At 34.3% G+C, this 12,500-nt stretch overlaps 1 protein-coding gene across 2 annotated transcripts; it reads right to left on the bottom strand.

Moving 5' to 3' along the window:
* Nucleotides 1-926: 926 nt before the first annotated feature.
* Nucleotides 927-2,903, bottom strand: LOC129286662 (uncharacterized). Of its 2 annotated transcripts, none has more exons than XM_054922639.1 (2): nt 2,673-2,903; nt 927-1,632 (listed from the first exon to the last, which is right to left on the bottom strand). In XM_054922639.1, exons 1-2 carry the CDS (start codon nt 2,773-2,775, stop codon nt 1,115-1,117), a joined length of 621 nt encoding a protein of 206 aa, XP_054778614.1. In that variant the 5' UTR covers nt 2,776-2,903; the 3' UTR covers nt 927-1,114. The 2 variants fall into 2 exon arrangements, with proteins under 2 accessions (XP_054778614.1, XP_054778613.1); XM_054922638.1 differs by having other exon boundaries at nt 927-1,653; nt 2,673-2,902.
* Between the last annotated feature and the right edge of the window lie 9,597 nt (nt 2,904-12,500).

Raw genomic sequence — 12,500 nt, 5'->3', positions numbered from 1 at the left:
AGTGATTTTGAATCATAAAGAAAAAAGAGGTTTTGGATCTCCCATTGCCTGCATGCAAATTCACAAGTTGTTCTTGAGACAGAGGAGCAGTGAAGGATGCAAGCTTGCAGGTATATGTTCCCCCATAATTCAATTCCATGGTCGTGCAGTTTTCATTAGATCGCTACACCTGCTTGGGGGAGAAGGCAAAGACGAGGCATGGGGGTAGAGAGAGAGTAACAGATCCTTAAGCCCTGTTACCTATAAAGTTACACTAGTGAGATTGTCCAAATTTAATTGTTCAGAGTTTAAAATATATCAAATACAAATTCAAAGTTTAAACAATTTCAAGATCTATAATTTATGATTCAAAATTGCCATTTAACCCTTAAATCACATTCTCTTTCATGTTTAATAATTTTAAATAAAAATACTATTAAAAAACTTAATTATTATCTTTATCAAGTGACTTGCAATAAAAACAATTTATCTCTCATAAAAGATATCTTGTAATGAGAATTGGAGGAAACAAAGCTGCTATTATCATTATCTTCGATTTCATCTAATGGCAAGCATGGGCTCACAATGCATAGCGCTCTCTTGTAAGAGAAATGGCTCATGACTTACCAAACTCCTTCAAATCAAACCTTATCTCCATCCCCCACCAAATACGAAAAAGCATACAAAACACAACCAAAACAAAACAAAACAAAACAAAAAAACAAAAACAAAATAGGGGAGGCGAAAAAGAATCCTTTGTTCTACATTCAAGTAACAAGGAATGAGTCAGTATATACTGTTTGATTTTCACATTGTTGGGGCTTGAATTCAGTTCATGATTGTTGGGATACAAGATTCATTCTCACGGTTTACATCATGTCACTATTGTAATACCCGCTGACAAATTTAAATTAGGTATATGACAGGCACACACATAAGCTGAAATGTAAAGTGGAGAAATTGCTACTGAATCATATATCAGAACACCTGTGTCAAGTGAAAGCACATCATTTGTGTAATTACAGACATCCAACCAAAAAGTGGGACTAGACGGAAAACATGAAAATATATATGGAGAAACAAATAACTAAGACTAGAAACTTGAACCAAAAGAGGCTAAAAAGGTCAAAGGTGTTCAGAAATCATCCTCCAAGCCTAAGAGAAAATCGGCAGCCGATGGTGCGATGTTAGTGAGGTCTAGATTCAGGTGTGTTGCAATCACCAGTAACCACTGGCTACTCCACTTAATGAAAGCTTGCAGGTGCACTTCGAGCCGCTGTGTAAAATCCCAAAGGCGGTTTACACGATTGTTTAGGGAGGTCTGAGCAGCACTGCGGCCGCCATCTTCCAGTCCAGTTGATAAGTCCCGCGGCTCTGCACCATCACCTATTGGCTGTCTGTCTCCTTGCTCCTGAACAAAGGTGAGCTGGAAGTCGTTGTCTATGTCTGAGACGAAATAAGTTGGTGGTAGGAAGCTGGCGAATTCTAGTTCGGCACGTGTCACTAGCATCAGGACAGACTGAACAATTCCCCTTGCCCTAGCTTGCATGCGTATTACATTCTGCGATATCATCTCTGAAAGGAGGTCTACCCTGTCCTCAAGTGACTCCAACCCATTTCCTAATGGATGTGTATCTCCATGCTCCTGAACCTCTGGAACAACATCCACACCCCCTAATGCATGTAGCTCATTAAATAGAGAAACACATTCATGGAAGTTATTATGATAAATTCTAAAAGAGATTCAGCTTATAAAAATATAAACAGATAAACTTCATAAAGCACATATGATTTAATATAATTATTTATCTATAATTGACTTCTATCTTTCTTCAGTCCATGTAAAATCAATTCTGGATTATCTAGTAAAGAAAAAGACAGCAATAGAAACCAGACAGGGATGCGTTTCACTGATCACATCTGTGTTTCTTTTTTCCCCCCTTTTGCATTGGCTTTCCCCAAAAACGTACCTAGTCTTTATTTGTCAATTGACAAGTTGGCTGTACATAATGAAATAATGAGAAACAAAAGAAATTTCACGAGGAATAACAAGTATGGTTGAAGAGTCCAAGCTGAGTGATCGTTCCATTTGGTAAATTTGGGTTTTGACACTAAGTTAGCTTTCTCACAGACAGAAGATACATCAGAGAGGGGCAGAGCAATGTGTAGAACCCATAAAAGTTGATTCCCAAAAGAAAGCTAGTCCGGACAAGCGAGATTCATGAAACAAAAGCATCAATGTGGCACAAAAAGGTGATTGTGAGGCTGAACGCTGAAGTGGCGCATCTAGTTTTTGTATTTATTCAAAACAATAGTGCTGGGAAGTGGGTCTTAGGCCTTCCGATCAAACATCGGTAAAGGGCTCTTTGTTTTCCCACATTAGCTTCGTTAAATTCTCATACCGCGCGAGAATTCATCTCGTGACAACAGCCTCGTGCATATCCAAATGTATACATAGGTATTATGCAGACAAATACATAAACATCAGAAAGGGAACCCTGAAACAGCTAATTGACGACCTAAGAGAAACATTTGAAACCAACGCAACGAAAAGTCGAAACCCCATATCCTAATACCTACGCCTAACCCCAAAAGCGAACAGAGAATGAAGTAGCAAGCAACCGTTAACAATGAAAATGTCCTGAAATGAGAGACAGAGAAATGCAAGAACGAAATGAGGGAAGACGACTTACTTGCCGTTGCTAGTGAGGACCTAAACCTTTTGAGGTCTCTATTTCTCTTTCTCCTTCTTCCCTCTTTCGCTTTTTTTGCTCTGCCTCGCGATCTCTTCTTCATTCTATCTTATGCTCTCTCTGGGCCTCCTTCCTTCAGCCTCCCCGTTCTTCGCTCCTCTACTTCTCGCAGCAGCTGTATGGTTCGCGCGATTCTCTCTCGCACTCACACTAGCAATGCGCCGGAGGCAGTTAAAACTTAAAAGGCCCCGGTAGGGCAAGTATTTTAATGTATTATTCTGAATAATTTACTTTTACGTGGCAGGCCCTTATCTTTTTATGATGTGATTGTGGGACCTTATATTTATTTTTAAAAAACGATGTCTTATATTGTGGGCCGCCAGCCCGCCACAAACAGACTGCTAACACCAAAATAAAGTTTTTGGGCAACAAGCTATAGGTTTTAAATAAAAAAAAAAATGAAAGCAAGGTGTAGTTGAGTTCACTTATCATTTCAAAAGTTATGAATAAAATTTATTATTTTGAGTACTTATTTTTTAATAATGAATGTGTGTATATGTTTGGATAGAGCTTTTATCATTTCATAAGATTTTGTTTTTATGAAAAATGATAATAAAATATCTTCAAATTATATAAATAATAATTTAATTTTTCAGAACGTCATAATTCCACTGAAATCCTTAATATAACGCTCTCACTTCACTAAATAAACTTAACAAATAAAACTCATGGTAATCAAGGGATTAATTTCGAAGAGTGATTACCAAGATTTAATCCAAAAGAAAAGGATCCAAGTTTTTTAAATAGAAATAAGTTAAGATTGATCAAAATCTTTCATATCAGTGTAAAAATAAGTTTCGAAAGTATAAGATACCTCAGAAGAGTGAAAGAAGTCAAAAACGGTTGAAAACAAATTATATACTGAAATACATAGCAATGCGCCACAGCGGACGCACTCTATGCTATGGTGTGATGCTCTCTGTGCCACGTGCTACGGTGTGTTGCACGAATTTTCATTGATTCTGCTATCATTTGACAGCAGAACTGGGGGAACTTCTAACTCACCCTAATTATTCGTCTAACATCTAAATGACGTAATTTAAGTGTCTACGGAAAGCTCTTTTCCTGTACTAACTAATGGCATGAGTTTTACTTTCAAAATAAGTCACACTAGGAAGTTGGACACCCAAACACATTTTAATCACTTTTTAACATTTTTACACAAAATAGGTGTCCAAAACCCTCAACAAGTGTCAAAAGCTTTTTTTAACACCTGTACCATCTCCAATAGACTTACGACTACTAGTACAACACGTCACAAGTACCAAAACATTAATATAACTAAAATTCACTCATTTACCCCAATTTACAAAAACAAAGGGGGGAGGTAATTTAGTATTGCATTTAACTCAAATCATTTAAAACATGCTCAAAACTTTATTTCTATACTTGCACTAGTATTTTGACCCTATAAACATATATATAACAATATACACACAAGCTAAGGGTCCAAAATATAATTATAACATTTTCAACAACCAAAATAGTGCAAGTAAGGTAATATGCATCCTAGAATTGGCAAGCCATATACTATTACACAATTAAAGCTAAACTAGAGGCATACAGTAGGAATATGCTAATTCCCCGCCTCTTTAGTCTTCTCCCTCTCAACACCAAAACTAGAGCCTGAAAAGTATTAAATAAGAGGGGTGAGTCTAGCCACTCAATAACTAAGGTTAACTCTACCCTATGCAGTTATATATCAATTATAAAACAAATACATGCACAGGGAGATTAAATATATAAAACAAGTTCACATATATTACAATTTATCATTTATCACTCTATAGCTTCTTTACTCACATAACTAGGTGTATTGTCTCCATATTCTCAGATATGTGACATGACCCATACTCTTGCGACCTACGACCACTTAGCATATATGACACGTCATATATTTACTTAGACAGTGATCAACCAAACTTATATCCTTCTTATTTTCTCAGATTGAAATCGTGGGCTATAACATTGATTAGGGCTCTATCCGTGTGACTGGACTACCCAAGCTTATCAATTGTGAGATGTGACTCGACCAAAGATCATAGAACTCACTCTCAAACCACAACTTCTCCCATTCTTGAATCCCTAAGGTGTCTCATACCTTAAGCTATTCTCCTCATTAAACCGGTGGATATAGCTAGGTTCTAATCCTTTAACAAATTATGGGACAGTCCCTCGATAAATAGTGAGACAAGGCTATCGCTCCCGTACATCGGAGGGCAGCCTAATTACCATATGAATTTTCTCTACTCCCAAATCCCTAGGCGAACTCCCACAACTGATCATGTTATAATCATTACTCACTTGAGTTTACTTTTTCACTTTCATTTGTTCACCATTATCACAACCACGTTGGGCTCACAACCTTGCACTACCCAAGTGTGCATTCTCACCTTTTCTCAAAAATCCATTTTTCATTAACAAACAACTACCTCTATACCTCATCACATACATCTTTCAACAACAACAATAATATTCATAGTTAAAACTCTCTTGACTTTACATATTGCACTTTTAAGTCAAAAATAGCATTTTCATGCACCCAATGAAATACATATATAGTTTTTCATAAAAATCAATATCATGCATGTAACATTCAGCATTCGCACTCAACAATCAATTAACATACAACTACCCAAAGTTTTCCTCCAGTTACCTCAAATATTTGAGAGGTCAGAGGTTTACCCCTCAATCAATTAGCTTTCAAGTTTTAATTTTCACTCCAAGAGGTAACCAAGGGCAAAAGTTACAATCAACCAAGCTGAATTCTATCAACATAACAAGCTCAAACAATTTGAACCCTCAATCCCTACTTCTAAATTGGCTAACCTTCACTTTACAAAAGGTGGAGCCTAACCATTGGGTTTAATAATTACATTTAACCCTTAATAGCATTAATGAGTCATTAAATCCCCATTAATGGCATCACAAACTTCTAACCACCCACAATAAATGGGATTTTCAAGTATTTATGGTGCCCAACAACCCAAGACACCAAAACTCATCATACCTGTGTTTAAATACTCTAATCTACCCCTATTAACTTATTTGAGTTAACAAATTCAGATCCATAACCTATATAGACTAAAATTCCACTTCTACTATCAAACCCTAATCATAAACTTATAAATGTAAGAGAAAATGGGAGATTAATGAGTATGATACTTACCTTGGGTGTTTGTAGCCTTCAAAATACTCTCAAAGTGATCCCCAAGTAAACCCTAGTAGAGCTGTGACATGCCTCTTCTTTCTCTCCTTCCTTTTCTTTCTTTTCTATCTCATTTTGCATATGGTAAAGTGCAAAAAATGGCCATGCACCGTGGTGGACGCACAACAAGCCACAGCGCATAGCACAGAGAGGTCTTCCCTCGCTCAAAGATGGCTATGCATAGTGGGGGATGATCTATGCACTGCGGCATGTGTTACAGCAATTTACTCTTCCTTTTCTTCTCCTTTCGATGCTTGGGCAGTCCGCCTCGATATTGGACCTATAACTAGGGCTGAAATAGCATCAAACATGATTATTAGACCTTTTTAGCCACATACCACTTTAATTTACTTTATTACCCTAATTAGGTTTAATTAATCAGGGAATTAAAACTCAAGATGTTATACTTAAGGACATCTTTATTAATAAATTTTAAATTAAAAAATTATTTTACCATTTATTTATAAGTTATAATTTCTTATTCAATTCTTACAATTATTTGAAAAAAATTGTGATTCTTTAAACAAAAGTTGTAAATAAGGTTTGTTATTCTCATAACTTATTTTTCAATAATAGAAATTAAACTTGACAAATTATGCTTTTTGTTCAACTTCTGTAATTCACAAAATAAAAGTTATTATTCCTTAAACAAAAATTATGATTGGGGCTTGTTTTTTAATGATAGAAATTGCACTTGATAAGTTATGATTTGTTATTCAACTTTTGCAATTTACATAACAAAAATTGTGATTCCTTTAACAAAAGTTGTAATTAAAGCTTGTTATTTTTAGTAAAAGTATAATGGTCCATTTTATTAACATTGGAATTATGATATTCTAGGGAATCACAAGGGACCAAATTATGATATTTTCAAGGATCAAATTATCATTTGTATAATTTGAAGGGATTTTATTAACATTTTTCCCTTTTTTTACATTTTACCAGAAAAAACTTTTTTAAAAACTAAAGTTCACTTGACAAATGTTGTTTAGGTGTCATATTATTCTGTATTATTTAACATGTATTCTAAAAGTCCATTCATTTTGTACCAAAAAAATAAAAGTCCATTCATTTTTTTCACACCTACAGAGTTTAGATTAGGGCTAATCCCTCATAACATAGTAAACCAATATTCAAGTCCCCACTTAGAGAGATGCACACATTTAGTGCCTAATTATATTTTGAATAAGATTGTCTCCACTTAGAGAGATGCACTGTCCGCCATGACACATGACACTTGTGTCATCTGTCGTAGTGGATGGCACAAAAAAGAGAATCCTCTCATTGTGTAGTATGCTACAGCCCCTTGTTGTTGTCATGACAACACTTCCGGCTAACTTTTAGAATGTGATGTTTTGTCATCCAACATCCGATTTGAGTCATTTAAGTGTTCACATGTAGCTTTTTAATCTACCTAGCTATTGGCATTGGTTTCATAATCAAACACTTTACCATTTAAAAGTTGAACATTCAAACATAAAATTTCCCCTTTTCCTTTCAAAACAAACCCAAGGGTGTCCAAACCCACCAATCAATTACCAATAACTCTTGGACCACTTGAACTAACTCAATTGGACAACAACATACATAATTTAACAGTTATACAATATTACACACATTCTAAACATAATATGGCCATTAAACCTCGATTTCATAATAATTTAAAGGGTGGCAATAAATTGCCTATAACAATCTCTTAGCAATTCAAACACATAAACACCATAATAACATCATTTGCATTAGTATCCGGACCCCTTAACAACAATTTCATTATAATTACATGCTTCCTAGGCAAGATACCTATTGTAATATCCTAAGTTTTCAACATGGGACTTTGGGTGTTTAAGAAGGGCAATTTGGTCAAATTATGTAGATTTTTAGATTAATGATATTTTTAGGAGACTAACATAGTTTTTTGAATTATTAGACAGCCTTAGAAGAGGGCTAAATTGAAGTTTGAGTGAGTTGTAGCATGGAGGGAGGTTCTAAATGTGTGTAGGACTCTTTGTACCATGTGCCACGGTAGATGCATTAATGCATTGCGATGCACATATAAAATCTTTTCTTATCAGACTTATGAAATAGATCAAAAATCAAAGGAAAGAAAGAGAGAAAATGAGAGGGCGACAGAGGAGGCTCTTGGGGCTACTAAGGCTTGACCTTGAGGGCTATTTGAAGGCAAAACAAGCTTGAATCATCATTGGATAAGTCCTATCTTCCTTTTCCTCCCTTATTATGTGAATTTTTAACTTCTTGGGGGGCAATTGAGGTTTTGATTTTAGTTTTCAGGTTTAAACTGAACCCATTGACTTAGTTAAGATCTTGAAGAGTTAAATTAAGCCTCTAACCCTAGATTTATGAGTTTCATAGTGATTTGGAATTTTTTGTTAAGGTTTGGATGAATCCTGTGTGAAAATTTGAAGTTTCTGGACAATATGGGTGAATGGTTGATAATGTTAGTATGTTTGTAGGTTAAATAGTAAAGTGTGTTGGAAGGGTTGATGTTATTAAATGAGGATTTTGGATACAGTAGATACTCAAAATCTAGTGATTTTGAGATTTAATTAGGTTATAATTGTTAATTATTGCTTAATTGTGTAGATTAAGTGTTACTTGAGTATGGTTATGCATGTTGAACTTGTGGAGAAAATGTTAGACTATAATAACCCCTTTTTGTGATAAGAGGGTTGAGATAATAGAATAATTTACACTATCTGATTAATATGCTTAACTGTTTGTGAGTAGATATATAAATTGTCTACATGTGTTTCAAAAGCATTGCATATTGCAAAATGACGTTTTTGTGCATTTGAAATGATTGTAAAACAATAGAAGTTGTGAAATTCTCTTATATGACCTAAATGTAGTTTGGATATAAATATGTGGTATATATGATAAATGTGAGTATAATTATGATAGGGGGTGGGAGTTCACCCATAAGAAGAAGTAGTGGAAGCTCATATGACATGTATGTCCTTAGTATTTAGTAAGGCTTGGTGTTAGAAAATATCTCCTTAATACCCAAATGGGGTACAACATTAGAAATTAACGCTCCTTAGCACCAGTGATATAGTGTTAGAGTAACGACACCCTAATTTATGTGTGATGGGAGGAAAACTATAGTCCGAAAATGGGATAGGATACCTTTGGATAATCAATCCTATCATAGAAAGTGAGCTCGAGCCATTGTGAATGTGCACTTAGTCTAAGAGCTTATAGTTTCAATCAAGGTTAGGGTGATATAGAGGCTTGAATGGTAGAATGATCATGCTGGAGTGAAAATGAATAATGATTATGGAAAAGATTATGTTAAATTATGTTAAACGTATGTTTTGGCGTATATTAGCTTTACTCTCTTATGGTTGTGCATGTTAATTAATAGTAGTGAAATATTCTATTACTAAGATATTTATCTCACCTCATGGCTATATTTTATAGGTGAGGGCTCCAGTAGGGGTAAGGAGAAGGAAGGGATGACTGAAGAGTGAAGAGCTTCATTTGTATAGCTCTTCCTTCTCTTGTTTTGGTTTTGTAAAGAATATGTTGTGAAATTTATGCCAACTTAGGATTTCATGCATGTTTTAAATCACTTGTATGAGAATTAGGGGAATGTGAGCGAATCTTAACCTAATTGATGTACTTATGGTTAAATAACTATGAAAGGCTAAGATATTAGTACAAGTGATGTTATGATACTGTTGTATGTATGAAAATGACCATAGTATGATATTGAGAATTAGTTGTTCCCTTGAATTCATTGTGAAAATGTGGGATTTGATGGTCATTTTGTGGTTAGGTTGTTATTGTTGTAATATGATTGGCCTATTATGTTGTGTGTGGTTCATTTGAGTTAGTCAAAGTGGTTTTGGAGCTAATAACACTAGGTTGTTTGTTTTGGGCACCCTTAAGTGTGTTATGGTTTGAAAATGAAACATTTTGGGTTTGATTGTCTAACTTTTAAATGGTTGATTATTTGGATGTAAGATTGATGCTATTAGTTAGGGGGCTCAAAGAGCTTTATATGGACATTTAAACCGCTTAAATTAGATGTTAGATGGTGAAACGAAACACTCTAAAAGTTAGTCTAGAGTGCTATCATGACAACAAGTGCACATCATGGCACAAGTGCTAGTGAGAGCCTTAGCTCTTTATGCCATCCGTTGTGATAGGTAAGGCCTGCGCCATGATTGATGGGCCAATTTCTAAAAAATTTCCACATTATTTTGATTGTTCTCAAGTGTTGTTTTGGTTTCCATGCTTTCGTTATATCATATAGTTTGTTTTAAAATATAGTTTGAGCCCAAATAACTTTTCAAAAGGGTCTTCTTAGGATCTTAATATTTTAAAATATTACTTTTAAACTCTTAGGTTGTGATGACTTTTCTTAAGGATTTTAATTAATCTTAATTATCACAACATTGTGTTAAAGTATTGTCTTGGTAATATCAAGGTGGGTATTACACTTACAAATCAAAAATTCTCATACAAGTGACTCCAAAATAATATATGATCCTAAGTTGGCATAATTATAAATAGTTTGCTATACCATGAACTAAAAGGGGATGAGTTATATAAATCCAAGCTCCTTGATTTCCTGTAATGTCTTCCTTCCCTTTGCCCATATCAAAGCCTTTACCTGTTAAATATAACCCAAGGGGTGAGTCAAGGACTCAATAACTAAATAATCTAATATATTCACAAGCATACAAAAATAGCATATGAGTGTGTAATTTATTAGATACATACCAAACACATGATATCATATAACAACCTATACAATGCATGATCAATATTCTCTACCTTATATCTTTCTTGTTTTCTCATATTGAATCTATGGGCTAATAATATAATAAGGCCAAGTTCACGTGACTAGCGTAACCCAAACTTACTAATCATAGGAGGCAGCCTTAGCCAAAGGCGTCTTCACCCATTATGGACCATAAATTCCCTTTTTCCTTAAATATCTGGGGTGTTGTATGCTCAATCTATCTCAAATAGTATTAGGACTTCCAAATAAGAAGAACATTGTGCACCGAGGCTATTAACCTCTAGAAGTTCATGTTATTTCATCACATTTTCCTTAAATTCTAACCCATTTTGGCTCAATTATATATGTTTTTATTGCCCAAATTAAAAAAATGTGTATTTTGTTTTGGCTTTGTATTCTTGACTTTGATTTGATATTTTTAGCCTAATTTCATGTTATTTTAGTTAAAGTTTTGATTAGAAGCATTTCTGGAGCTTTATGGATGTTTTTGGAAGGCTTTTGGATGAAGAAATCAAGCACAAAATGAATAATTTTTGTTAGCTACAAAAACAGTGCAAAACTGCCAATGTCGTCCCAAAGTTGTAATTTTTGTTCGTGACTTTCGTAGGTGTCAGAAAAATGCTACTTTTCATTTATTAGAAATGGCTAGGACATATATATGCTGAGAGCTTAACCCAGAATGGATTCTTTAGACTTTGAACAACTATTTTGAGCTTTTTGTGCTAGGGTTTAGGCATTGGAAGAGCTGGGTCCAAGAGAATGGAGTTTTGAAGATATTTGGAACTCATTTTCTTCAATTTTTTTGTTCCTCTTCCCTTTCCTCTCCCATATTCTGATATAGGTCTAATATTTTGTGTATTTGTATCTTTTGGATGATTATAGGTAGCTAAACACTTTGTTCTAGGGTTATTTGGAATCCTTGTATGGATTAACACTATGTTCCTCCTCTCTTTTTATGATTAATGATATGTGTGTGTGTGTGTGTGTGTGTGTGTATTTTACTCTTTTATTAATCCTTTTAAGTGATTGGCCACCATTTAGATATTAGATTCACTTAATTGATACTTGAGAGGGCTAGGTTGAGTATAGAACTTGGGTAAAATTGTGCAAGAACTTGATATTTGCATGTTGAATGAATGGTTTTGCTAGTAAGATAAAGATATACTTTTTAGCCTTGCATAACCACATTAAGGTTGGTATTTAAAATTGAGTTTTATTAATTATAACAAGAGATTGAAAAATTAATTTAACTAAATAGTTGTTCATGACTTGAGAGAGCTTATCCAAGTATTTTTAGAACCCTAGGTTAGCACTTATTTTTATTAAAAGCATTTAAGAGATGGAGGTGATTTTGGTGTTATGAGATATAAGGGGGATAAATAATCCTAGGTCCTAATTTGTGTTTGAAGTTTGTGAATCAATCACTTTTCTTTATTTTCTAGTGTTAGTTTCATTTGTAAAATTATTTTCACCTAACTATGTGTAGCTCAACTTGATCGAATTTACTTAATCTTTTGCTTGATCATTGTTTTTGAACAAATCCTCAAGGGAATGATACTTTACTTTCATTATATTACTTGCTACGACCTGTGCACTTACGGTGAGCAATAAGTTTTTGGCACCGTTGTTAGGAATTTGGCATTGATAATATTTTGATTAACCTTAGATTAGTGATAATAGATTTCGCTTGAGCATTGTAAATATTGTTTCTCATGTGTTTGTGTTTCCTTTTATTGCTTGTTTTCTTGCGTTCTTATTTATATTTGTTCTTTTTGTGTGTTTTTTATGTTTT

This window comes from Prosopis cineraria, unplaced genomic scaffold (assembly GCF_029017545.1).
Source record: "Prosopis cineraria cultivar Desert tree isolate PC_DT_omini unplaced genomic scaffold, ASM2901754v1 PC11, whole genome shotgun sequence".
NCBI classification, from domain to species: Eukaryota; Viridiplantae; Streptophyta; class Magnoliopsida; order Fabales; family Fabaceae; genus Prosopis; species Prosopis cineraria.
This window is presented reverse-complemented; position numbering and strand designations above follow the sequence as displayed.